This window comes from Pelobates fuscus, chromosome 12, assembly GCF_036172605.1.
Source record: "Pelobates fuscus isolate aPelFus1 chromosome 12, aPelFus1.pri, whole genome shotgun sequence".
Taxonomy (NCBI): domain Eukaryota; kingdom Metazoa; phylum Chordata; class Amphibia; order Anura; family Pelobatidae; genus Pelobates; species Pelobates fuscus.
Genome location: NC_086328.1, coordinates 40,703,625 through 40,731,429, shown reverse-complemented (window position 1 = coordinate 40,731,429; position 27,805 = coordinate 40,703,625). Strand labels below are relative to the sequence as shown.

The following is a 27,805-nucleotide window of genomic DNA, read 5'->3' as shown; positions in this document are numbered from 1 at the left end:
AAGCATGATTTGCGGAGGTATTCAGTCGGGGTACCAGGCGGTCCGCCACATGTATCAATTAACATAATGCTGCCATGAAATTGATCAGGAAAAGCTAATTACGGCAGTGTGGTAACAATTAATATTTCAGAGCACAATATTAGATACTGGAAAAAATACAAACAGCCGGCTCTACTTGATTTTTTTTTTCAACAGGCAAGTTTTGTGGCTTCTGGCAATAGAACAGACATCTCTTTGGATGATCCCAACTTCTGGCAGAAATGGGCTAAAAAAGCAGAAATTGATATAGACTCTGTTAGCGGCCGAGTAAGTACATATTTAAGTATTCTTTCTCCAAAAACAAATTGCAATTTGTTATCAGGAAGACCGTACATTTTAACTTCTCACTGGTGGTTCAATAATCAATATTGAAAATATATCTTATTATTTTATCCAGACTTGTCCCCTCTTTTGTATAGGCATTGTCTGTCAATGCGATTTCAGTATAGTGTATAACTATAAATGTATTAACCACTATCTGTGGTGCATTGCTCATAGTAGCTTATACTTTTCAGCATCAAAGTGTTAAGCAAAACATTGTCATATAATATAAGCTTTATGTAGAGAAGATGTTACGTTTGAACTGGACTTAAGTCGGAAAAAGATTACAATGTGACTCGTTAATGACCTGTTGACCGTATGACCTTAACAGAACAGTCTGGTAATTGATACGCCGAGAATCCGGAAGCAAACTCGACCTTTCAGTGCTACCAAGGACGAGTTGGCAGAATTATCAGAAGTAGAGAGTGAAGGAGATGATAAACCCAAGTTACGGCGGCCGTTTGATCGTTCTAATGGCTACGGCAGGACCGAATGCTTCAGAGTTGAGAAGAACCTTCTTGTCTACGGGTAATTTTTTTTTATTAACTACATGTAAACCTAAATGGTGCTGCTGGGACAACCTAGGTGTGCAGCATTATTTTTAATTTGAAGATAGAAATTACCACTCTATCAGTTACCAAGAGCTTGACATGATAAATGAGCCATACCATCTCTGTAATGATGGATATTCCAACTTATTAAAAGCAGTAGGTTATAGTGAATATATAATAATTTAATGAATTGTTAAACTTTCATGTGACTTGATCAAATATTAATATAAAACGGGAATGAACTGTATTTGACTACTCAGGTGGGGGAGATGGAGAGATATATTGTCCCATGGCCGATTTAAAAGACAGCTGAATGAGCAGGACGTTGAGATAATCTGTCGTGCTCTGCTGGCTTATTGCCTTGTGCACTACAGAGGAGATGAGAAGATAAAGAGTTTCATATGGGACCTGATTTCTCCAACGGAGGATGGACAAACAAAGGAACTGCAGAATCACTTAGGTATGCAACTGTTCTGAGACTTAAAAAAATAAAAATAATAATTTACATCAGGGGTCTCTCTGTGGGGAAGATATCTTACAATAACTCTTCTGTATATTCCTCTGTTTTTTATGGGTGGTATTTAAAAAGCAGGTCACTACAAAAAAAATGCACTCTTCCTGCTCACCGATAAATAGAAATAGTATATTGATAAACGGATGCAATTCCTGTGATTTAGAAACGAATTAGAAGGTAAACGTATAGATGTGATGTCTTTGCTGTTCAAACTGAGTAGACGATCACAGCCGAACCTTGATCCATGGCCTGGGAGGTTGTTTTGTCCTCCACGTCGAGTAAACATGCAGCTTTAATTGTAATAATTATTGATCTATATCAGGTGTAGGCAATCTTCAGCACTCCAGATGTTTGGTCTACATCTTTTCTCAGGGCCGGTGCAAGGATTTTTGCCGCCCTAGGCAAAAAACATTTTGCCGCCCCCCCCCCCCATATGTCCTGCCCACCATGTGACATCACAATGCCCCGCCCATATGCTCTGCCATATGGGCCAACGTCAGTCTTCACAAAGTGTCTTTTATCTGAAAAGACAGTGTGTTTACATTAAAAAGCCTACATGCACAGGCTATAGACACCAGAACCACTGCATTATGCTGTAGTGCTTCTGGTGACTATAGTATCCATTTAATGTGAGGTAAATTAGAGATTAGTGCCACTAATAATATATTGGATTGCCTACTTACCACCAGATGAGGACAAGAGGCTGATGATGGGCTCAGTCTGGCTCCACAGGTCAGGTGTAGAAGAGGCTCTCTGGAGACTGTTTTTAACAGTGCTCACAACAATTAACGAACAGGAAGCAGCTCCATTTTTAGGGCCCCTTACACAGCTCAAGGTCTGGGCCCCCAGGGGGCATACGCCTACAATGCCCACCCATAAAACCACCTACATGGCCCATCCATGAGTTGGGGATTTTTTATGTGTGCAATTTGTTTAAGGGATGTAGTGTGTTTATATGGGATGTAGTGTGTGTTTGCGTGTAAGGAATGCATTGTATGTTTCTGTGTGTGTGTGTGTGTGTGTAAGGGGTGCAAGGTTTGTTTCTGTGTATGTAATTGAATGCAGTGTGTGTCTGTAAGGGGTGCATTAATTATGTAAGAGAACGTAAGGGATGTATTGTGTGTGAGTAGGAATGCATTGTATGTTTCTGTGTGTGTCACTTAGTGCTCTCCCTTGGCCCCCTGTCCCTCTGCAGTCCCCCCTTGGTGATCTTCTCACTCCCCTCTCCCCCCTTAGTGGTCCTCCCTCTCCCAAACCCCTTAGTAGACCTTCCCCTACTCCCACCACCCCCTTAGTGGTAATCTCCCGCCCCCCTAGTGGTCCTTACCCTCCTTCCCTCTCCTTAGTAGTCCTTCCCCCCTTTAGTGGTCCTCCCTCTCCCAAACACCTAGTGGACCTCCCCTCCTACTCCCTCAGTGGTCCTTACCTTCCCACCCCCGTTCCCCCTGTGTTCCTTCACCCCCCTCCCCCAGTGGTTCTGACTCACCCCTCCCCTAGTGGTCCTTACCCTCCCCCTCTCCTAGTGGTCCTTCCTCCCTCCTCCCCTCTCCTAGTAGTCCTTACCCTCCCTCCCCTCCCCTAGTGGTCCTTCCTCCCCCTCCTCTAGTGGTCCTTACTCTGCCCTCCCCTAGTGGTCCTTACCCCCCCCTCCGTGGTTCTTACCCCCCTGGTCCTTACCCACCCCCAGTAGTCCTTATCCACCCCCCTCCCTCCCCTAGTGGTCCTTATCCCCCCCTCTCCCTCCCTCCCCAAGTGGTCCTTATCCTCCCTCCCCTCCGCTAGTGGTCCTTACCGCCCCCTCATGGTCCTTACCCCCCCCCCAGTGGTCCTTATCCACCCCCACCCCCCCAGTGGTCCTTATCCCTCCATCTCCCTCCCTCCCCTAGTGGTCCTTATCCTCCCTCCCCTCCCCTAGTGGTCCTTTCCCCCCCTCATGGTCCTTACCCCCCCCCCCAGTGGTCCTTATCCCCCTCTCCCTCCCTCCCCTAGTGGTCCTTACCCCCCCCCCCCCCCCAGTGGACCTTACCCCCCCTCTCCCCTAGTGGTCCTTATCCTCCCTCCCCTCCCCTAGTGGTCCTTTCCCCCCCTCATGGTCCTTACCCCCCCCCCTGGTCCTTACCCACCCCCAGTGGTCCTTACCCACCCCAGTGGTCCTTATCCTCCCTCCCCTAGTGGTCCTTTCCCCCCCTAGTGGTCCTTTCCCCCCCTCATGGTCCTTTCCCCCCCTCATGGTCCTTTCCCCCCCTCATGGTCCTTACCCACCCCCAGTGGTCCTTATCCCCCCCAGTGGTCCGTTATCCCCTCCCTCCCTCTCCTAGTGGTCCGTTACTCCCCCCCCCCTCCCCTAGTGGTCCGTTATTCCCCTCCCCTAGTGGTCTGTTATTTCCCTCCCCCCCCTCCCCTAGTGGTCCTTTATTCCCCCCCCCCCCCTCCCATAGTGGTCCTTTATTCCCCCCCCCATCCCATAGTGGTCCTTACCCATGACCCATGTACTTACCCATGGTCCTGCCCATGTAGCGTGGCCAGGCGGCGCGGAACCCGGGACAGGAACCTCTGTTTCCTGTACCCAGCCGCCGGCGGACTGACAGGAAGTGCTCACTCAGTGAGCGCTTCCCTTCAGTCCGCCGGCGGCCGGGTACAGGAAACAGAGGTTCCTGTCCCGGGTTCCGCGCCGCCCGTCCACGCTACATGGAGAGACCGGCAGGAGGGAGCGCTCTGCGCTTCCCTCCTGCCGGTCACTGAAACCCGGCCGTCCTCCATGCAGCAGTGCTGCGCCGCCTGGGGCGGCGCAGCATGAGGAGGCACAGCGGGGGACAGGGATCCGGCGCCCCCTGATAAGTTGCGCCCTAGGCGGCTGCCTAGGTCGCCTCACAGGTGGCGCCGGCCCTGTCTTTTCTGATGCTTTGCCAGCATTATTGTTGTAAGAGCATTTTTTGGGAGCTGTAATCCACAACATCTGGAGTGCCGAAGGTTGCCTAACCCTGATCTCGATCATACAGTCTGGGAAGTAAAGTTAATAACAAGTGCCCTAGGCAATTAATCATATTTATGTGATGTGTTAATTTGGCCGGTTTTCCTGTTAGGTCTGTCAGCACCTGTACCACGAGGCAGGAAAGGGAAAAAGATAAAGACCCAGACCAGCACTTTTGATATCCACAAGGCCGAATGGCTACGGAAGTATAACCCAGAGCACCTCCTGCAAGACGATGGGTACAAAAAGCACTTAAAGCATCACTGCAACAAGTAAGCCAGGATTGCAGGTTGAAGCCTGTTTCGGGCATATATGTATGAATATTATTCTTTCATTCTCTTCGTTGTTAAAGATCATTGCACAGCATAAACTGCAAAGCACCATCAGCCTCATGCTTTAAATCATACTGAACCGTTTGCCCTTTTGTACAAAGCGTCAGACTAGGAAAACATGATCATAAAGTAATTTCCGAAGATAGGCTATTGTTGACATTTTGCTTGTTTTTATGTATGTCCTGTCATAGATGTTATCATTAACTGATTCAGTTGTACCCATTTTATCAACCAAGAATGAATAATGGAAATGATTGTGTGAGTAGAACAGGTTTATACCTGGAACAACTCCTATACTACAAGACTTTTATTTTATTTTTAATTAAAATAGAATTTTAGCAGTATTTAAGAATAATTTGCAATGCAGAACAGAACAGATAAAACATACAGATTAAGGTCTGAATACAAGGAACCGTAATATACAAAATGCTTAAAGAAACACTATAGGGTCAGGCACACAAACATTATTTCTGACCCTATAGTGTTTAACCTACTATTTAGGCTTAAAACTTGCCTTATTTCCAGCACCTTGCGGGTCGGCTGGCGCTGGCTCTTCCCCCTTTGTGACATCATCAAAATGGAAGATTTTTAACCAATCGAATGCTTTCCCATAGGGCTAAAATTGTCAAGAGGGCGGGGCCAAATGCCGTTTTGGCTAATCAGGATCTCCTCATAGAGATGCATTGGATCAATGCATCTCTATGAGGAAAATTCAGCGTCTCCGTGCAGAGCTTGGGGACGCTGAACGTCAGTGTTGCTTTTGTGGCATCACTGCCCCAGGAAGCACCTCCAGTGGCCATCTAAGGAGTGGCCACTTGGAGGTGTCCCTAGAGGTAATGTAAAAACTGCCTTTTCTCTGAAAAGGCATTGTTTACAAGAAGAAAGCCTGTAGTTGTTCTGGCGACTATAATGTCCCTTTAAAATAGATAAAGGGAACATATATTGGATCTGAATAGAGGTGTTTGCGTTCATACTACCAGACAAGCTAAATATTCTGTCCTGCATCACTCTAAGCTCTTCTATGTTAATCGCCCACTCACAGACAGAGCGAGGGGAAGGGAGGGCAGGCTTCTGGCAGTGTTTACAAGCTGGATGATGAGTAATCTCTCAGCAAGACAACTTTTTAATAATTGTTGTTTTTTTTTTTATTGTCAGGTATCTGTCTGACCTTGAAAATGGAAATGAGGTTAAACAATAAAGAATACATGTTTGAATGATGCCAGACACATGACTTTTTTTAAATCATATTTTTTTAACTGCATTGTTGCAGATATTATAATTGATCTTATGTAAACCTGAATTCCTCTCACACTGAACATGGTCATGTTTAGTTGATATATATAGAGGAACGAACGCCTCAAACCAGTTTCTATCATATGAGCTACATAATGTTTGATGTGCGTCGCTTCTTGTCAGCCATGTCAAGGTGTATCAGATATATTTATTTTTGACCATAGAAACATAGAATGTGACGGCAGATAAGAACCATTCGGCCCATCTAGTCTGCCCAATTTTCTAAATACTTTCATTAGTCCCTGGCATTATCTTATAGTTAGGATAGCCTTATACCTATCCCATGCATGCTTAAACTCCTTTACTGTGTTAACCTCTACCACTTCAGCTGGAAGGCTATTCCATGCATCCACTACCCTCTCAGCAAAGTAATACTTCCTGATATTATTTTTAAACCTTTGTCCCTCTAATTTAAGACCATGTCCTCTTGTTGTGGTAGTTTTTCTTCTTTTAAATATAGTCTCCTCCTTTACTGTGTTGATTCCCTTTATGTATTTAAATGTTTCTATCATATCCCCCCTGTCTCGTCTTTCCTCCAAGCTATACATGTTAAGATCCTTTAACCTTTCCTGGTAAGTTTTATCCTGCAATCCATGAACCAGTTTGGTAGCCCTTCTCCCTTATTTTTGACCTTTTCAAACTGCTGTGTACATCATACCTTTAATCTCCTCATTAGATTGCGTATCATTCTTTTTTTATTCTCTTTCAGGGTATTACTCAGAGTACGAATGCTGTACTATCTCAGACAGGAAGTGATTGGCGTTCATTACCAGAAAGTCATTGATGGCGTTGACGCAAGGTACATCATATTAATCTATGTAGGATTTTTTTTTTAGCTAATAAGCACTGGAGCCTTGTTATACATCCTGACCTGACTTGGTTGGCATCTAAATTCTATTCTAACATCACACAAGTCTGTATTAATGCTGCTGTTTTTTGTTTTTTTTACAATTGCATTCTGAGATACATATCTTTAACCCCTTAAGGACCAAACTTCTGGAATAAAAGGGAATCATGACATTTCACACATGTCATGTGTTCTTAAGGGGTTAAAGCAATACAAATAAGGGCAGACTATGAAGAAATTTATTTTAATGTAGTGCAAATTATTTTTATTGTAACCTAGCTAAATTTGATAATATGCATTAGAACATGTACATATCTGCTATGTCCCAAGGAATATATTTTAGGGTATTCTGCACACTCACCATTCATTTGGCAACTGCCTACAATGAAGATCCCTTTGATACAGGGAATATTTTAATGGAGATGTTTTGCAGAACTTGTTTTGTTATATATAACAGAACAATTGAAGGATGGGTGACACAAAAGGTTTTGTCACTAATGATGAATGACACAATTTATGTTGGCCAATCTTCCAGTGAGATTGACCTGTGGATCCCCGAGCCTGATCATTCAGAATTACCTGTGAACTGGTGGGATGCTGATGCTGACAAGTCTCTTCTCATTGGTGTGTTTAAGCACGGTAAGTAGAACATATCATATAGACATAAGTATGCATTAGTCATAATTCGTTAAAAATATAAAACTGTTGATTGATAAAAATGTAAGTGTCTTTTTTTTATACTTCTTAAATAACAAATACATCTTATTGTTGCCAATTGGATGCTTTGATCTGGCTGTTAATAAAGTAAAGGATATTATTGTCTCGAGACAAGGTAAATTGCAGAGGTTTTTTTATTTCTTAAGCTCCACAATGTGTACAATGTTTTTGCACACATTGTGCTAAAAGAAAGAAAAAGAAAAAGCACCAGTTCAGCTAATGTCAGTTGATCATCTGACCTGTTACGCTTGTAATTTTCATATTTGGTTTGATCTCAAATATAAGTCAGATTTATATTAGAATTTAAGCTACTCTAGAATGTGTATAGCAGCAGATTGTAGAAAGATGTTTCTGAATCCACCAAGTGAAACAAATTTAGGGATTTCATTTAGTACGCCTTGATGTGGTATTCTGAGCTACCAGCAAGCTGCCACGATATTACCAAGCCCAACAAGTAGAACTTGGGTCACAACTAACTAAGGTAGAAATAGAGGACGGAAAGACGTGTATTAATAGGTCCTTCAATGTGGCCAGGCAAACACTTAGGTAAGAAACAGGCAAAAAAAAGTCTGAGAACGGGGTCTAGGATTCCAGAAAAGCACCTAAACGGTAAAACAAGCCAGAATCAAAGAGTACTGAATGGAGAATGGCCAAGGAACTAGCAAGAAAAAGCACAAGATAAGACGTACACTTTCAGATCAACACCAGGTAAAACCACGGCAGGTAAAGTACAACATGCAGAAGGGGTTTATATAGCCTGCAATGTTGCACAGATGATGCTGTTATATCTGCTCAATAGAACAAGGGACAACGTAGTCCCTGAGGTAGTTCAAACCCTGCTCTGTAGTTTAGAAAGTAGACAATGGTCCAGACATTCAAGATGTAACCATAAACGTAGGTTTATTGGAACCGTGTACAAGCAACGTTTTGACCAAAAGGGTATTTATCAAGCTGATAAATAACTTGATAAAAGACCCTTTGGGTCGAAACGTTTCTTGTACACTGTTCCAATAGACCTGCAGTTATATGTGATCATCATTGATCTAGAAAACCCGAACAGTATAAAATAATGAGGGTTTGCAGCCACTTGCATCCAGAATGATGTGGGTCGCTGGAACGCATTGCAAAATGACATACAGAAGGAGTAGTCCCAACAGGTACATGATGCAAACACACGGTATAAAGTATAAGATAGTAAACGAGTGGTGTAGATGATATTTCATCTTAATAAATCCGTTTTCTTTGTCAGGCTATGAGAAGTACAACACTATCCGGGCAGATCCAGTCCTGTGCTTCCTAGAACGAGTGGGCAAACCAGATGAGAAGGCTGTGGCGGCAGAACAGAGGGCTAATGATTATATAGATGGGTATGTTGTATGCTAGTGAAGCTTCAACTTTGTCTTCATCGGTGGTAATTATGGAAAAGCATTTGATACTAATTGTGTTTTTTTTGTTTTGTTTTTTTGTGTATCAGTGATGTTGAAGATCCAGAATATAAACCAGCTCCTGCTTTGTTTAAGGATGATATGGAGGTAAACACGGTTTTCATTGAAATATAAAACAGTAAAAAAAAAAAAAAAATTACGAGAGATGCACCTCTATAAAACACTTTGCCCTTTAGGCATATATTACGTTTTGATATTGGCACATTTTAATGTAGATCACTCTTTGTGGAAACCATAGATGTATGTAAAGCACAGTGCATAACATCAGCTGTTTAAGCACCGCAAGCCACCAAACGATTCACATGTAACATATTCTATACACTGCTCATTTATACAAAGATCATTATCAATGATGGTGGGTAGGTTGTAGAGTAGAGACATACAGAGTGTAAAAAATATTGGGCAAAGTGGTAGATACCCTTGGTCCCAAAGGAGTTTGTTTGTTTTTTGACAGTTTCTATTACATGGGATATGTGTTTAATCTCGGAAGATGCCTTCTTAGAAACTTCTACTGTCTGAGCTATATCCTTACGGGAGGTGCATGGCACTTGGCGGACATGCACTATGGCCTTCAGAAATCATCTGAGACTGGGCCGAGGACATTGAACCCATGGCAGCTATAATGGCGTCTATAACATACTTCTGCAATGCCCTTAAAGGATGCTCCCTTGGTAGGGCGACAGGCACACAAACATTAGGGAGGGACAGTGAACCGATTGGAGAGTCCCCATAAGTAGACTGATGGGTGTCCAACTCCATGATGGAAGGGGCGAAACCGGGAATCTTAATCCTGGAGATAGTAGAGTACAGGAAAAAAAAACTGAATAAACTAGTGTCAGATACAATGTGAGGTACTGGGAGATCAGTGCAGAGCATCAAGATAAATGTAAAGCAAAACCTACAAAGCAACAAGAGGGGAAACCAACCACACTCCCATAAGGACTAGAAAGGGTTCATCACCCAAGCTAGTCCAGCTACAGAAAAGGGAAAAGAGAACGGTGGGGAAAAAAACACAAGGGGAGTTCACCAGGGGACAAAAAGCTATTTGCAGAGAGCAGGATGCAACAACCGGCACGAGGCAAGGATCCGAGAGTGCAGGGGAAAACAGAGAGTGCCACAAGTGTAACTCTTGTGAGATTTGTGTGAATTGTGGCAAAATTCAGAAGCTGAAAAGGTCCCAGATTCCCAATACGAATGCACTCTATCGAAGAGAGGAAAGACCGCATGGAACGGCACACCAATCAAGAGCCGCCGCTAGAGCGGTCTGAGTTCTAAAGGGGTAAAAGGAAGCAAGCGTCGGGTAGTGGGAAAGGTCAAGCCCAAAGAAAGAGGAAGGACGGGAGAGAGTCCCCAATAGAGCTACTGGGCACCCAGTGAGCCAGGGAAGGCAATGGGAATAATATTCAGACTATTAGATGCCCATAAATACAAATAAAACCATCCAGGGCACAGTATTGCAATGAGGTACTTATCTTGACTGTGGAGCAGCAAAGAGAAAGTGATGGGGGTGGTGCTTAATTTTTACTGGGATCTGAATGAGAATTGGGTGGGTCACTTTGTATTGATTTCCTTTTTCAACTTGTGTGTTTTTCTGTGCTGCTATTGGTGGACAGTAAAGAAAGGGTTAAACAATATAAGCCTCCGGGTCTTGCCATAAAGTCACTGCCATAAAGCCTGCTATACGTGGCTCTGGGTTTTGTAAATGTGACCCATTACTTTGATTTGAAATCTGAATTTTTAAAACAACATTATGCTATGTTAGCTTTTATGTTTTTTACAGATTAATCAACAGAAAATGTCTAATGTCTAATAACTAGTTTTACTCACTATTTTTACTGATACATTTGCACCCGCTTTTCTATTTCATTTATCTTCTGTTTTAACTTTGTGTCTTATTTGTGGTTAAGGACACCAGAGGTTGTTGCAATTTATACAAGATCAACGCCAGTCCACCCATTACCCATTCTCTGTCTGGGCTTTTCACTACTGATAGTCACTTTTAGTTTTATAAAGTTAGTCCATAGGAAATTAATTCTGGTTTATGTATCAAGGGGTTACCATGGTTTCTTATAGTCCATTTTCCTCCTACACAGGATTATGCCTCTTCTCCTGGGGATCTTGTAATTGCAGATGGAGGTAAGGGTGTTTTGCTGTTTGGTAGTTCTCATTGTCTTTGTCCTGTGCCATAAAAAATAAATGCAATAACACTTTTCTTATTCTATTGACCACAATTAATACATTTGTGACCATGTATGGAATTAGTGTTCATTAATTTCCACTAGCCATTTTCACGTAGAAGTGCCACAAACCTTCCATGCTTGCAGTGGTGAGAACCTTGTAGGCCTGACTCAATGTTTAGAACCAAAACAAATGTGTGCCACGGCATTACTATACCAGTTATGGCTGTTCGCTTTACATTCTGATACTATTCCTAGAAATACGTATTTTTATTAACGCCAGAATATGCCCCATTCTTGTTTTCATGGGCCTGACATATTCATGTGATAGAAAGAGATTTCTTCAGTTTTTACGCGGTTTGTTACTATAGCAGCAGGAAGCATGTTAATAGTGGCTGTGCTGTTTGCATGTGTCTGAAACACTAAAGGAAATTACAGATTTGCTTAATTGTCCATACGTATGCTAAATCACTCTGTATTTTTAGTGTTGTGCATTGGGGTTTTTTGCTCACAAAATGTTAAAACCTTATTCTATCGTTTACAAAGCACAAACCTATTTTGCTGTGATTTTGACTGATTGAAAACAATCCCTTTGTACAGCGCTACGGAATCTGATGGCGCTATATAAATAATAAAATAATAATACATATCAGTAAATGACTAACAAAGCTTACAATCTAATGTACTGTTGCTGCTCTATGAGTATGTCCACATTAAAGATTGTTAGCAGTTAAAATAACAGCAAAAATGTAGACAAATGCTATAGTATATACAGTTATCTCATGTGTTCTACTAATTATTGACAATAAATGGTGTAATTTGTTACCATGAAATGGGAGTTCAACTGTATCTAGACTGGGGGCTCTAGATATACACATTTGCATATAACAAGTTGAAAAAAACAACTTTATATTCTTGAATTAAAAGACTAGATTTTCTCAAAATTAACATTTTATCAAGAGTACTTCATTTTTTGCAAAACCAAAGCTAGTCCAATTTCCACTTTCTTTGTTTTAAGATTTCAAACACTAACACTGAGCTTTTTTTTAGTGCATTTCTTATACCAAAATCAGGTGCTTATATTAACAGGAGTATTCACTAAAGATCGGATTTTATCAGGAAGATTACCAAATCCGGACCACAATGCCAATTCACATATTTACTAAAGTTAAATACGGTCATAATTTGGTCAGGCTGAGCGAATCTGCAGAAATTGTGCAAATGTGTTTGGTGAATGGATTAAAGTCAGTGCTTTCTGCATTTATGTTAATGGATTTCTGCACTAACTACATAACTTAATTTTTTTATTTTCTGTATGTTCTTAGATGGGCCGATTATGGAAGGAGACAAAAGCTACTGGCCGACGCAGTCCGCGCTTACCACTCGCCTGCGCCGTCTTATAACCACATTCCAGCGCACAACTAAGTTTAGGCAGATCCAGCAAGTTCCACCCATATTTCCAGTCCATGCAGCTGTGACACAGGCACCTTATGAAGATGTTACACTGAATCCAAAAATAGCAGCAAAGATTGAGAGACAGCAGAGGTCTGTGTTTGCCTAAATTTTTATACATCGTTGTCTAGGTTGAAAAAAGTCCATCAAGTTCAACCCTGAAACTTAATACTCAAAAACAACCAGTAGTAATTACATATTAAAATTTACTTGGCATTAGGTATAAATGGTGAGTCTTGTCAGGTAGTACAAGAATAATGGAAGGTATTTTTTAAAATCTTACATTGAGTGGACAGCTTCTGTTCGGCATATCAAAAGAGAACACAAAATAATTTACAGTGTAACATCTAAAACCGATAAAATTGCACTCAAGTCTAGGATATCTCTTCTGTCACATTATGGGAGATTTTTCACTAGACATGTGCAATTCGTTTAGGTCTGAATATGAATTCGGACATTTGGGTACTTCCGAATACTGTCGAAGCACAGTATTGCCTAAGTACTAATATAATTACCCAGTGGAAGAAGAAGAATGTTACACTGTATACAAGTTTAAATAAAAAGTATACAAACATAGCCAGGATTCAGCTGTAAGCATTTGCAACACTTACAACAGTCAAGTAACATACATTCACATAAAATGTAAGTTACTTGGCCAGTCAATGTAATGACAGGAATGAATAAGTAGATAACTCCCTAATTCCCACGGTATTAGGGAGCTATCTGCTAAAAGGCTGATAGACCTAAATTGGTTTTTCAGCCAAATTTACTACTACTAAGTAAAGATTACTTAGTATTAGTAAATTATGCCCCTACTCGCTATACCGCGAGTAGGGGCATGTCTATTAAACAGTGAGCCTATGGCTGCTCACAAAAAAAAAAAACACGTCCCCCCCTCCCGAGCGAGTGGGGGCTTCTAACCTGAAGGGAGGACCTATTGCCCCCCCACCCCTGAACGGCGGGAAGGGGCCCTAAAGTAAAATAAGGGGGGGGACCTATTGTCCTCCCCCCAGCCCCCACCCATGAGCGGTGGGTGGGGGCCCTAAATTAGAATAAGGGGGGGACGACCTATTGTCGTCGTCTTCCCCCGTCTCCCCACCCCCCCCCCCCAATTAGTATTTAGGGCCCCCCTCATTCTAATTTAGGGCCCCCACCCACCACTCAGCGGTGGGGGCCGGGGGGAGGACAGTAGGTGTGTGTCGCGCCCCCCCCCCAATTATTTTACTTTAGGGCCCCCACCCACTGCTCAGGGGTGGGGGCCGGGGGGCGTGGCGCAATAGGTCCCCCTTTAGTTTAAAAGCCCACACTCGTGCGTCGCGAGGGGACCCTTTTGGTCACTGTTTACTAGACATGCCCCTACTCGCGGTATAGCGAGTAGGGGTATAATTTACTAATACGGTCTTTCAGCCTTTTGGTAGATAACTCCCTAATTCCCACGGTACTAGGGAGTTATCTACCAAAAGGCTGAAAGAGAAGTTGCCGAAGTTCCGAATTGCCGAACCAAAATTTTTTCCCATGCACATGCCTATTGTTCACCAACAGTGGGCTAAACAGGACCCTCCATTAGTCGTGTCAGTTCTTAGCTGCAGCATCTATCTAGACAAGGAGCTCTTGTATTGGGACTCGGAGTTTTAATTCCAGATAACTTAAGCACATTGGTTCGTTATTCAGCTAGCCGATTTTCTGTGAAGTCATTCATTTCACAAATCTCTTACACCTAAGATTGAGGAGTTTGAGTTAGGCTGGTGTAGAGGTGAGTGTGTAGGGGGTACTCGGTCAGCTGATGATCATTCTAAGTTCAGTGCTGCATATGAAAAAGTAATTCTGGATTAGCTGTATATTTATGTATTTCATTTTTTTCTCACTTATACAAAAAATGTAGAATTAATTTATGGGAAAAAAACATGGAGGATTTTTGCTAGTTGGTTCTGCTTTATTGGTTTTCGACATAACATGCGTTCGTTGCTGTTATATATCATGTAGTTAAAATAAAAACTATTATTTGTAGAAGTCCTCTCCATTCTCTTCCCATGGCCATCAGTCTCCACTTTAAACAAATCGCTTTTCTTTTTTTCCCCATACAGCCAACTATCACATAGAGTACATATGCCTTTTGTGGTTCATTGCCAAATAAGGGTCTTGCTTTATGTTTCATGGATGTCAATTTGCAGTGTTACATTTTAACATTGATATAACTGAAGAAGTGCAGTATGTCACTGATTGTACAAAACTCATCTCCTCATTCCATTTCCATATGGTTCTTTACTGTGCAAAAACATAGGATTACCAAGGTCAAGTTGAGTCTTTTTGACTTTATTTCAAAATGACCCACATATTCCAATAACTAAAAATAAATCGGTATGTAGGGAATTTGTGAAAGCATCGATTTCAAATCATTTACCTCACTATTGAAATTCAGAAATGTTCCTTTCATTTCAGGTGGACGCGTAGAGAAGAGGCTGACTTTTATCGAGTGGTCTCCACGTTTGGAGTGGTATTTGATCCAGGAAGAGGGCAGTTTGACTGGACCAAATTCAGAGCTTTGGCCAGATTGCACAAGAAAACAGATGAGAGTTTGGAAAAGTATCTTTATACCTTCATGGCTATGTGTCGGAGGGTGTGTCGGCTGCCCACTAAAGAAGGTATGTAACATTGAGTTTTTAGTGCTATGTAGATGGTCATGTGTTCGATTAGAAGTATTGCTTTATACAGGTAGTCCTCACTTAACGACTTACCTGTTTGTCGACTGCTCGGACATACTACCAGCTCTCTAGCATGGGGAATCCCCCGAATCTTAGTCTCGTGAATTTCCTGAAAATTATGCCTGCTCTAGTGCATGCAAAACTTGTTTCTCGCGCCGGTCTGATGCATCCTTGCTTACTGACCAATTCTCTTAACGTCAGAAAAAGGGAACTCAGTTGGTAAGAGAGGTGTGCCTGTATTCTATATTTTTCATGCACTAATAGTGTTCTGTGCAATGACCTAACTAATATCAATCTTTGTTTTATCTATCAGAGTACATTGATCCGACCATCTCCATTCAACCAATTACAGAAGAAAGAGCCTCTCGAACATTATACCGAATTGAACTCCTGAGGAAAGTACGGGAACAGGCGCTACGTCACCCACAACTCTTTGAGCGCCTGAAGCTCTGCCACCCAAACCCAGATCTGCCGGTGTGGTGGGAGTGTGGCAATCATGACAGGGATTTGCTTATTGGAGCTGCTAAGCATGGTGTGAGCAGGACAGACTACCATATTATGCGGGACCCAGAGCTGTCCTTTATGGCTTCTCAGAAGAACTACAACCAGAGCAAAGGAAGCTCTTCTACTTCTGTTACAGCTACACCAAACCAGATAGCAATGTCTGCATCGCCTCACAATCCACAACCAAGGGTACAGGATTTTAAAGGGATCCCATGCGAGGAGTTCAAAGTAAGAAATGAAACTGTAATTGATGATGTCCATTTGCCAGAGGAAGACTCTCTACTTTTGGAGCAGGCTAAGGCAAAATTGAAAGTAGAACCAATGAGTCCTGCTAACAGCCCATTAACTCACACTGGAGAACATAAGCCACCTGTAAAGTTGGAAACAGACAGACGAATGGTGGCAGCAAGGACTGAACCTCTCACCCCTAATCTAACTTCCAAAAAACAGAGGATAAGCAAGCGAGGGTCAGCATCCAGCTCAGGATCTGACTCGGACTCAGACAGATCGTCATGCTCATCTAGATCTTCCTCATCCTCTTCTTCGTCATCCTCCTCTTGCTCCCGCTCAGGATCTAGCTCTTCCTCCTCTTCTTCCTCTTCTTGTTCATCATCGTCATCCTCGTCTTCCTCTTCTTCTTCTTCCTCATCTTCTTCATCTGAAGATAGTGACAGTGATGACGGGAAGGAGCAGAAAAGAGGTAGGTGTAATCACATTTCATGCACTGCTGCAAAAGTAGTTTAGATTAAATAACAACCAATTACCCTCCGTAATTGAAACAAAAAGACTAAATATTTTATTTCATGTTCCATTATTTACAGAGCTTAGTGTGGTATGAATTCACATTAGCCCCTTGCCCAGTACATATAAGGAGACCAAAACAGATTTTTCAGAATGCACTCTTCTTCTGTCAAAACTAATTTATCCCATGTTTCTCGTATTTATCTCACCATAGTTGCCATCATACCACATTTGTCTTGGTTCTCTGCAAAAGCTATAATTCAAGAGAGAGTCTAAACACCAAAACTTCTACATCTTAGCAGTGGTTTTGGTACTTAGATGATGTCCATTTTATTGGTCAATGTAAGCATTGCCATTTTTTAGTAACGGTAATGTTTACATTTCAACAAAAATGCGCCACTAGAGTCACTGAATACAGCTAATTCTGAAAGTATAATGCTTTTCTGTGAGATGTATTTGATTGGATAAAAGTCCTCAGAATTGCTGGCTGTATCAGAAGGGGGATGGTTTTGCAGTGAGTAGTCTGTCTCAGCACTGGATGATAAGTATGTTTCATGGCAGTTTTAATTAAATGGGGGGGGGGGGGGAAGAATTGGGGGCTTAGTTCTGTAAACCTAAGAGGAACAAATCCTTTCACATACCAATGTGTACTGAATTAATACATTTAATGGTTTATTCATAGTGCATGTGTTTTAACATTTTTTAAAAATGTACTTTGATTAATACAGACTTTTTTTGTGATTATTTTTATGCTGTTTTAAATGGTATTGTGTTTACAAACGTGGAGTGACCATATCGCCCCTTAATTATATACGCTTTCTAGAAATCTACACAATAGGCATTATTAATATTACTGGTAGCCCCTCATTAATGCATTTCACATTAAACAAACCAAAGTTAAACGGTCTCTGAATGAGTGGGCCTTGCAGAAAACAAGATCTCTTCATAAGAGTAGAAGCCTTCTTTCTCCCCAGTAATAACCAGCGTTCTGCCGCAATTTCTTGAACTGTTCAGAAGTGGGCTTCATGTCGTCCCTAAACCAGGCCCATATTGATAATGCCCCAAAACAAATTCGGAAATTTGCCATGATCTAATAACTATGCAGTGGCTCTCAATGCACGATACAACAAACAATTCATACTGATTCATGACTGAGCAATGAAGCCTCAATATGATTCTCATTTCTTCTCAGAGATAGCCTGGAAATTTTAGGGTACACTTTTGAACTATTGAGGTTTACTTTTAAGCTGCTGGTGTGGTATTGTGCAATATCTTTAGAGAAGCTAGGTCTTACTTGTGAACTGTCAGTTTTCCTTGGGGATTGTTCGCATAGGACAGTTTATAATTTAACGTCTTTGACAGACTCATTAAAGGTAATTTGTCACACATGAAGCCATCTTTGCATTTTTGTCATAAAGTGGTGTTAATGGGATGACATGCCATTATATGTCCCCTATTAAGACTTGAAAATATGAAATGGTTGTGGAAAGCAATTTCTAACAAAGTAGAATAATAATTTGGATGTATGTACTGCTTATCATGACCAAACGATCTCATTCTGAGGTCCAGCCATGAAATAGCCATACTATCTTGTTACCTAGAATTTCCAGAGTTCTAGAGTTATTTTCTCTCAGATGGAACAATGACATTCAATGGGAGTGTCATCATATTCGATCATTTTACTTTAAACAGGACAATGACCGTACAAATTAACCTTACTAGGGGAATTGTGAGGATAACCCATTTTAAACTATTCTCCATACTGGTTATATGCATTGTATTAAAATGCAGATTGTTACTGATACCTCTTGTTCTGGATTGATTGACAATTCTAATGTAAACCAAGTTATGTTCTAATAAACTAATTTTCTGTTAACGGATAAAGAACTGCATTTCACAAATGACTTCCATAATGTATGTTACAATGCCTTTTCTTCTGCTCCAACAGAACACACCTCACATACGAAAGCTTACGATGAAGAGAGTGTGGCTTCTTTAAGTACCATACAAGACGAAACTCAGGACAGCTTTCAGATGGATAACGGAATCCACAATTCCAGCTATCCCATGCAAGGGGGCTTCATGTTTGCAGCGAACCATTGGCCTAAGGTGATCATACAATACTTTGTATGTTAAATGAGCACTAAAATATTCTCTGCAAGGGAAGTGTAATGTTACGCTTTAATCTGGTAACCGATATTGATTTTCTATTTAATTTAATATCCTATATTTTCAACTTTAGAGGGCCCCTTTAATTAATTTGGATGTATTAGAGCCAATAGCAAGAATTAATTTTACATCTGCATTAAACTGCCGCATTAGTTTTAGTTGTTAATTGACATGTTCTGAGTCTTGTGAAGCTATCAGAATCCGTTTCTGAATCCTGTAAATCTGTATAGATTACACTCCCCTGTGTCTTGCCCGATTTGTAAAGGTGACACCCAAATTCTATTCTCCAGGAAGTAGTAATAATTTCTCTATCTTGCAGGATCGTGTGATTATCAATAGGCTGGATAGTATTTGCCAGGCAGTATTGAAAGGAAAGTGGCCTACGACTAGAAGGAGCTACGATGGCAGCAGCGTGGCCTCCTTCTATACCACCAAGCTTCTCGATAGTCCGGGGGCCGCTGTCGCCGACAACAGCGAGCCAGCCCCACAGGCCACTCCATGTATCAATGTCAAGGAAGAGCTTGACCTATCGGCACAGATGTCAAAGGTGAAGAAGCATGTACCAGAAAAGGAGTTTACAGTGAAAATCAATGACGTATGTTTTATTTATTTTCTTGTCCTGGGACCTGAATGCAGTGTGCAGCATGCTCATATTTCCAATTGGCTGCCTGCTCTCTTTTTCTACTTAACCCCTTGCCTTATTTTTTTCGGGGCAAATCTGGCAAATTTACAGCTGGTTGTGCTTGAAACTGCTAGCTATTCATATGTGTACCTGGATTAAAGCGTCCAGTTATTCCCCCAGAATCCTCTGCTGGTTATTTTGTGCTTCTCATAAAGTTCTGCTTCTTGCACTTCTTACCTAAGAAGAAACTTGACAATGTTAAATCATCCGTGTTTTTGTTTTGTTTTTTTCTTCTATATTTTAGTGCACTTGGCTGTTTTGAATTATTTAGCATGCTCTGCTACAGTTGGTAATGTGTTACATTTCCATGTGCTTCGCAGAGAACATTTTTATAGCTTAATATAACATTTAAAAATACCTTCCTTGCAGGGATTTTTATTCATGGTCAAAATATATACTATTTTCCTAAATTTTCTGACTGCATCTTAATGCATTTATCAATATAGGCACCTCCTACTTGGCGTGATGTCACTGTGACATCTGTCCATCTCATAGAACTATATGTACTGTTTGCAGAACTGTCCTGCCCTGCATCATGAGAGATACAGATCAGAACTCCAAAAACTAAAAATTGCATTTTATTTAAAAAAATATAGATTTTTGTTCAATTGTATAAATTGTTTTCTGTAGGATGAAGACAAATAATCATTTTAGCATGTAGTTAAGACTGATTGCATCTCTCATACAGGGTTAGTCAATCAAGTTAGAATTGTTGTGAATTCAAAGTAAATTTCAAATTTAAGATCAAAATCGCCTAGCAGGAAAAATTAATCAAGTAAACGTCGGCTAAGCTTCAAGCAGCTATTTTGCCATTAAATTTGAAATTCACTTTGGATTTATGGCAATTCTTACTTAAGTAAATAAGTCTGATAGTGTCTGAAGGAGAATTGAATATTCCATATTACCTCGTGTTTTAACATTAAAGGAACACTACAATACCCAAATATAAAAAGAACACTATATCTAAAAACAGAGTGCAGAAACTCTCTTGTCTGCAGTCTTTGCAAGTCCTCCTCTTCCAACCCCGCCCAGACTTGCTCTGGCTGTCCAATCACAGACTTCCCAGTACAGCTCAATAAGAAGTGCTTGCAAGGCAGGTGCTCTGAGCAATTGCTGCCTCTTGAATGAAGTTATTCTAAACTACTAGGAAGTAACAGGTCATTGTGTTATTGACAGCCTAGGGATGTAACCAGATTAATTTATAAAAGTGCCAATTTCTATTGAAATCTTCACTTTTTTGTAAAATGAAAAAGAGGACACGCTTTTCACACACAAAGCATTTAAAGAAAGCTAAATTGCTCTAGGTGTTAGAGTGTCTCTTTAAGTCATTGGACAGTAACAAGGTTCAGATCTTTAACCCCTTAAGGACACATGACGTGTGACATGTCATGATTCCCTTTTATTCCAGAAGTTTGGTCCTTAAGGGGTTAAACGCAAATAGTCAATAGGGAAAGCAGTGTTCAGATAAACCTTCTCATGCAAGATCCTACCTTAAAAACAAAAAGTCAGTAGTGGGGTGGGGTTCTGTGAACTCGCAGTGTTCTAATTGCCAGTTTTTTACTCTTAATGAGTGTATCATTTTCACAAAATGTAACCCCTTAAGGACACATGACATGTGTGACATGTCATGATTCCCTTTTATTCCAGAAGTTTGGTCCTTAAGGGGTTAAACTAGAAGCCAGGGCCCAGTAGCACACCACAATGTTACTGCTAGTGTCTGCATTTATATTTTGTCTTCTTGTTGATTTTTACTATTTTGTGTCACTGTCGATTTACCTTTCCTAGGTTCTTTGTGCATTTAAAAAAAAAAAATAGCCCCTAAATTCTACAATATTTAACAACAATGTGTCTAATACCCAGTTGTGTTAATATTTTATATAATAATCTATATGATTATTTAACTTTCATAAGGTATACACATATTCATACAAACAGAATATCGGGTAATAAGTATAGGAAAGAAAAATAGTTAAGCAGAAGATGCCAAATCAGGAATTTTGTTTTAGTCCACATTATATTATTTGTGCTTTTTGTCCGGGTTGTGAAGCTTTAAGCTTAAGGCCAGGTGTGATGATGATAATCTATGGCACTAACTGGTATTATGGATGTGGGATTTCCACGGGGCAGGGTTGTTTAACTAAAAGTTATTTGTTGTCTACTAGGAAGGCGGCTTGAAATTGACTTTCCAGAAACAGGGACTTTCTCAGAAGCGACCAATGGACAGTGAAGAAGGGAGATTAAGCCAGCAGCAGTATTTAGCTCGGCTGCAGGACCTTCAGAATGCATCTGAAGCAAGCCTGGTCAACTTTCCCAAGTCCACCGCAGCATCAGGTAAAGGCTGGTGGGATGATGGAGTACTTGGGAGCAGATGCTTCAGAGTTTTTTTCAGAGTTAATTATGATTCGCAGTGATAGCCAGTTGTGTCACAAAAAGAGAAGTAAAATACATCATGACTCCAGAATTGAATTCTACCCTTGAATACTGTTTTTTGTTGTTGTTGTTGTTGTTTTTTTCTCTTGTTTTTTGAAAAGAGCATCCAAGCATTTATTTTTTGTAATCGCTCCCACCAAGGTGCTTCTCTGCACTGGATATATGCAAACAAGTAATGAAGATGAGAGCACTTTGGATTTTCAAAGAAAAAAATAAATGTATTGAGTGTTGCCAGTAAGGATGATAAGGACCTTTAGGTCGAAACGTTGATCCTTATTGACAACACTTAATACATTTTTTTTTTCTTCATTACTTGTTTGTGTGTATATATATATAGTTTTACTTACTTTAATTTTTTTGCATTTTTTTTCCCCAATAGCTCAATTAACAGATGTATAGATTCAGGTTTATAGATTTGTTTCTTACCGTTCTAAGAGGAAACAGAGCTGATCGACCATCTTGCTTTCTTTAAATTCAGCATAGGATATATATTAATCTACACGTTTGGTTTTGATTCAGTTTTAATACTTTGATAAAGTGCAAAAGTGAGCATATGGTGCTCCAACGAAATATAAAAAAAATATATATCAAAAGAGCATTAACCTTATAAATGTTTTTAGTAAAAACAAGATTAAAGTATTAATTAGATTAGGTATAATTCTTCTATTTAGTTTTAATACATGCCTGAAACAGACCTTCTTGTCTAAACTACTTGTGGTACACTTAAAGGACCACTATAGTGCCAGGAAAACAAACTCGTTTTCCTGGGTCTATAGGGTTTTTGGTTTCCCCCCCCACCCTCATGACTCCCCTCCCGCCAGGCTCAAGAGGGGTTATTCACTTACCTTTCTTCAGCACCTCTCCTCCCTCTTCCTACGTCTTCCGCCAAATGCGCATGCACGGCAAGAGCCGTGCGCGCATTCAATCAGTCAATAGGAAAGCATTTCTAAATGCTTTCATCTGGACGGCAGTGTCTTCTCACTGTGAAAATCAGTGAGTAGCGGCTGTCAATGAGACAGCCACTAGAGGCTGGATTAACCCTAATGTAAACATAGCAGTTTCTCTGAAACTGCTATGTTTACAGCTGCAGGTTACCCTAGATGGACCTGTCACCCAGACTACTATAGTGGTGTTTTAAATATTTGAAGTGGCACTAAATTTGAAATGTTTAGAAAACATTTTGAATTCACAGAGCCTAGCTGTCAACTCACTTAATCATTAATCCAAATGTATCGATATTTTCTTTTTTAGGTATTTCCAGTCAGCCAATGAATGCCAGTGCTAATGGAGTATTAACAGATACACAACCGGTCATTAAGAAGAGGAGAGGCCGGAGAAAGAATGTGGAGGGTGTTGATATTCTGTTCATGAACAGGAATAAAATGCTCAGTCATGTGAGTATTGCTGCAAAACATGCAAATAATGAATTGGATGTTTTTGTTTTGTTTTTGTTTTGTTTTTTACAGTGGAGGTTTAGAAAAATAAGATCTAGTTACTCGTGCTTTTCCTTTGGTATTTGTCGTTTTCATTATATTAGAATAGGTTTTATCGGTGAGCCTTGGACCAGTATTTGAGCAATATTTAGTGGACAATCCCTCCTCTCCTACTATTTCTTTTGGAAAACCCATATAATCCTTTACATATGCAGAACACAGTAACACGATTTTCCAAGCAGCCGGAATAGATTGGCATCATGAATGTATAGGTCTTTCTGTTGCTAATATTGTGCTTTTGTGTAACTGTATATATCATGGTGTATGGTCTATTTTCCAGATAAGTCCAGGTGTGAACCCTGCATTGCCTCAGTCTGCTTCCTACCATCAAGGTCCCCCATGTCCACAGCCTCAAGGACCACAGGATGCAGATAGCCCTGTCCCTGTGATTAATCTTAAAGATGGCACAAGACTGGCTGGAGATGATGCTCCAAAGAGAAAAGATCTGGAGGCCTGGCTGAAAGAGCATCCTGGCTATGTGGAGGACTTGGGTGCATTTATCCCGGTGAGGGCTGCTCTCCTTACTTGTGCACATGGTAGGGCAATTCACAGTTGCATTGAAGAACCAATGCAACTGTGAATAGTATATATAGTTATGCTCCTCGGGGGAATAACTGTTAAAGAGACCCACATGAAGGCGGGTTCTAGCGCTCACTCTTGTCATTCCATGATTACTATAGAACTCTTTGTCACTGGCAACGAGCGGTTCTTGCTGAGAATTGGAACGTAGGGGCATTAATTTAAAGACCAGGAAATTACATTCTATACCTTTACCATCATGTTTACAAGCACAATGTTAGATTTTATCTAATGCTAACTTGTGTGCACCATAGCCAGGGGCCCAAATTATGTAAATGGAATGAACTTGTCTACTCATTCTCCATTTATAATATATTTTAAAATATTAATAGTGACCAATTCTTCAAAAATTAATACATGTTAAAATAAGTTCAAGTGTGCAGTGGCCTCTATTTTAATCACACGAAGAGATCTTGCATGGAGCCTGGCCAATTTTATGTCCAAACATGGAGGACCCACTAAAAAAGGGCCGTGGCATAACTACTTGTAATTATCTAGGTAGAATATATGTAAATAACGTACTGAAAAAGTTGTTGGTTGAGGTCCAGAATAACACTTGGGCATCCCGTCTTATGGAATGAACTGTTAAAAAAAGAAAAAGGCGATTCGAGTTAAAGGTTTTATTCTTATTGGGGGCCAGCTCATTCTTCAAAGTCTAAAATAATGAGTGCCATTCAGTTACGTAATAATCACATCTAGATCCCAGGATGTTTTATTTCTGCGATGTTGATAATATTACTAAACTATATGATAATATTCCTACTATGTCTCTGTGGAGGTTTAGGAAATATAAAATATAAAGTATGCGGTGTGCATCGAGCAAATATTATTATTCACTGGAGTGATATCAAGCAGTATGAAATGGGGCTGCATTGTTTGGATAGATGCCATGTGTACACTTGTTTAGAGCTTTTTGAACTTTTTATATGTAAATACCAGCCTTTGGATAAATGTTGTTTGTGATCCATTTCTTTGCCTCTCTCTGATCAGAGGATGTCCCTCCATGATGGGAGACCGAAACAGAAGAGGCACCGTTGCCGGAATCCTAACAAGTTGGATGTCAACAGCCTTACTGGGGAGGAGAGGGTGCAGCTTATCAACAGGAGGAATGCAAGGAAGGCAAGTATCTCTAACTGTGGGATCAGTATATTAGAGCCCAATGCAGTATTTTGTTTTATTTTATTGGAGGGTGGCAGGGCTGCAAAGTTACACTAATTTAATAGTTCTTAAAAATAAACAAACCTCGGAAGTCCCAAAGCATTTGGCATGTAGGAGATTTGCTGTTCATAGATCATATACTTTATTATTTATTTCCCACATTAGGTAGGCGGTGCGTTTGCTCCTCCACTGAAGGATCTATGCAGGTTCTTAAAGGGAAATCCAGAATACGGTGTTGCACCAGAATGGGGAGATGTTGTAAAGCAGTCTGTAAGTATATCCCAAGCTCAAATTGTTGTTCTTACTAATCCCTGAATAGTCTAACTGTTGACATTATGAATTAACATAGTACAGTCAGATATATATTTGGAACTATCACTCATTGATCGGGTCACTCTAAGCAACAAGCATCTCATTGTAATGGTTATGCTGCCAAGTTTCTATTGACACCATCATCATTTTTTTTATTTTTATTTTTTTTATTTTGACAAGACTGAAAGAAAAATGCCTGCTTTACTGTTACATTATCTTTTGGTTGTATATCGGAAATTATTAGTTACAGACATGAAGAAGAAAGTGTCTGGAAAAAGGCCACAGAAGATGTATTGCTTCGAAAAGAAGAGGTTTTGTTTATTTTAAAGGGACACTACAGTCAGCAGAACAATGACAGCTTAATGTAGTTGTGCTGGTGTCTACTCCAGGTACCTGCAGGCATATTAATGTAAACACTGCCTTTTCAGAGAAAGGGACACCTGCAATGGCAGTCACTCAGACAGCCACTAGAGGTGCTTCCTGGGTTGTGTGGCACTGATGTTCAGTGTCTCCACTTTCCCCATAGATGCATTGATTCAGTGCATCTGTATGAGGAGATGCTGATTGGCCTGTGTTCCTTTAAGGAAAGATGGATAGATAGAGAGAAAGGTAAATATAATTATTATAGCATCATTTATGCATGAAATAAGAATGTACTGTTTTTTTTTTTTTTTTTTCTCTGCAGGGATTTCTCCCAGATTGCATGTTTGACCGTATCCTAACTGGACCTGTGGTAAGAGAAGAAGTAAGCAGGAGAGGAAGGAGGCCAAAAAGTGAGATTGCAAAGGCATCAGCAACTGCCGCCACGTCCTCTGTCAACTCTGTGAGTGTGAACCCTCTGTTGACTAATGGGCTTATCCCAAGTATGGATCTTTCTGGTTTCCAAGCCTTGCAGCAGAACTTTCAGAGCCTGCAATCTCTGCAATTAACAGCTGGGCTGATAGGCTTACCTGCCGGCCTCTCTGCATCTGGTGGAGATACAAAAAACATGGCAGCGATGTTCCCCATGCTGCTCTCAGGCATGGCTGGATTGCCCAATCTTCTAGGTTTAGGAAGTCTTTTAAATAAGTCTTCAGAGCCTAACACCGATGGGAAAGAGAAGAATTGCTCAAATGACAGCAAAGAGGCAGATGGGTGTAAAGAAAGGACGATGTCTCCTCCTGGTGACAAACCCAGACAGAACTCAAGCTCTCCATCCACATCCACCGGAACTACACTAAGAGCAAGCTCCTTAGCAATCAACCCCTTGTTGTTACCCAATATACTCTATCCAGGGATGCTCCTCACTCCAGGCCTTAATATCCACATCCCGGCTGTGCCCCAGCCTACGTTATATGATGTACAAAACGCTAGCAATGAAACTATTACCGCTCAGCCCGCAGACACCACCACAGAACCTCCTTCTGCTCCCAGTCAGGAAGAGAATCCTGGAGTGGAGATTGGTTCCCAGAATGAGAACAGCACAGACGAAGGTTCAGAGAAGGTGGACCCTTCTTCAGCATCCAACAGCGCTTTTTCGACTTCATCTGAAGATTCGGACTCTTCAGAAGATTGATTCTCATACCCTGCACTTAAATTATACTAAATCCCATTTTGGAAGCTCCTCCTGCCTACAGTTATTTTAGTTGTAAATATATGTGTTTGAGTGCATCAAGGATTTTACTGACAGACAGACATTTCAGTATTTGCTCTGAAAATGCAAACTGCGTTTAAAAAACGTTTTGCATGTAATATTCTCACAGAATCTCTGAACTTCTATGTAATATCAAAACGAAAAATACACACCGTGCTGTAAGCAACTTACAGCAAAAGGCATTATAATTTTGTTTGAGGGATGGGTCTGGGGTAATTTTATGGAAAAAAAAATACAAATCAAAACGTAAAAAAAAAATTTTAAAAAAGCAAAGGAAAAAAAAAAAGGGAAAAGTTTTTTGCTCTAAAAGAGCTGTATATAAATAATATATTTGCAGTGAAACACAGAATCTTCTTAGTATATTGTGTTTTTCATTTCTTCCTTCCTTAGTTTTTACAATTTACGCGTATCAGTTACAGAACTCAGCAATAATTTGGGACAGTTTACGAATGTTAGTGGAATGTTAGCGGCCCTGTTTATCTTGAACTTTTTCCTGCAGATGCTTTTAGAATGGGTGCTCAAAAGGGTGATATAGGTAAGAACCCAAGAGGTTTATTCACTAAAAAAGCGAATTGTGAACCCATTCAGATTTAGGCCAAAATGACTGTTGGAAAAAGCTTTAACAGTTGAATTGTAGTCTAACTTTTGCAGATCAGTATTCATCTCTTTACATTTAATGCTTTAGTGAATAGATCGCTTAGTTTCCAATGTATCCCATACAGACCTATAGAAAGCTTGGTACA

General features: G+C 40.6%; 1 protein-coding gene across 5 annotated transcripts in view; it reads left to right on the top strand.

The window, feature by feature from the left end:
* The window catches only part of CHD9 (chromodomain helicase DNA binding protein 9), a 174,104-nt gene extending 146,693 nt beyond the window's left edge, over nucleotides 1–27,411 (top strand). For 3 of the 5 annotated variants that reach the window (XM_063437575.1, XM_063437574.1, XM_063437578.1), the window contains 20 exons: nucleotides 196–306; nucleotides 692–888; nucleotides 1,172–1,371; nucleotides 4,509–4,668; nucleotides 6,731–6,820; nucleotides 7,404–7,507; nucleotides 8,835–8,952; nucleotides 9,060–9,117; nucleotides 11,124–11,166; nucleotides 12,533–12,752; nucleotides 15,099–15,301; nucleotides 15,675–16,565; nucleotides 18,555–18,715; nucleotides 19,095–19,370; nucleotides 21,620–21,788; nucleotides 23,139–23,281; nucleotides 23,661–23,885; nucleotides 24,950–25,078; nucleotides 25,283–25,387; nucleotides 26,115–27,411. In XM_063437575.1, the coding sequence (XP_063293645.1) occupies nucleotides 196–306; nucleotides 692–888; nucleotides 1,172–1,371; nucleotides 4,509–4,668; nucleotides 6,731–6,820; nucleotides 7,404–7,507; nucleotides 8,835–8,952; nucleotides 9,060–9,117; nucleotides 11,124–11,166; nucleotides 12,533–12,752; nucleotides 15,099–15,301; nucleotides 15,675–16,565; nucleotides 18,555–18,715; nucleotides 19,095–19,370; nucleotides 21,620–21,788; nucleotides 23,139–23,281; nucleotides 23,661–23,885; nucleotides 24,950–25,078; nucleotides 25,283–25,387; nucleotides 26,115–26,984 (4,473 nt within the window). In that variant the 3' untranslated portion in view covers nucleotides 26,985–27,411. The remainder of the gene's footprint in view (nucleotides 1–195; nucleotides 307–691; nucleotides 889–1,171; nucleotides 1,372–4,508; nucleotides 4,669–6,730; nucleotides 6,821–7,403; nucleotides 7,508–8,834; nucleotides 8,953–9,059; nucleotides 9,118–11,123; nucleotides 11,167–12,532; nucleotides 12,753–15,098; nucleotides 15,302–15,674; nucleotides 16,566–18,554; nucleotides 18,716–19,094; nucleotides 19,371–21,619; nucleotides 21,789–23,138; nucleotides 23,282–23,660; nucleotides 23,886–24,949; nucleotides 25,079–25,282; nucleotides 25,388–26,114) is intronic. The other 2 variants (XM_063437577.1, XM_063437576.1) reach the window with 1 other exon arrangement.
* The last annotated feature ends 394 nt before the right edge of the window (nucleotides 27,412–27,805 follow it).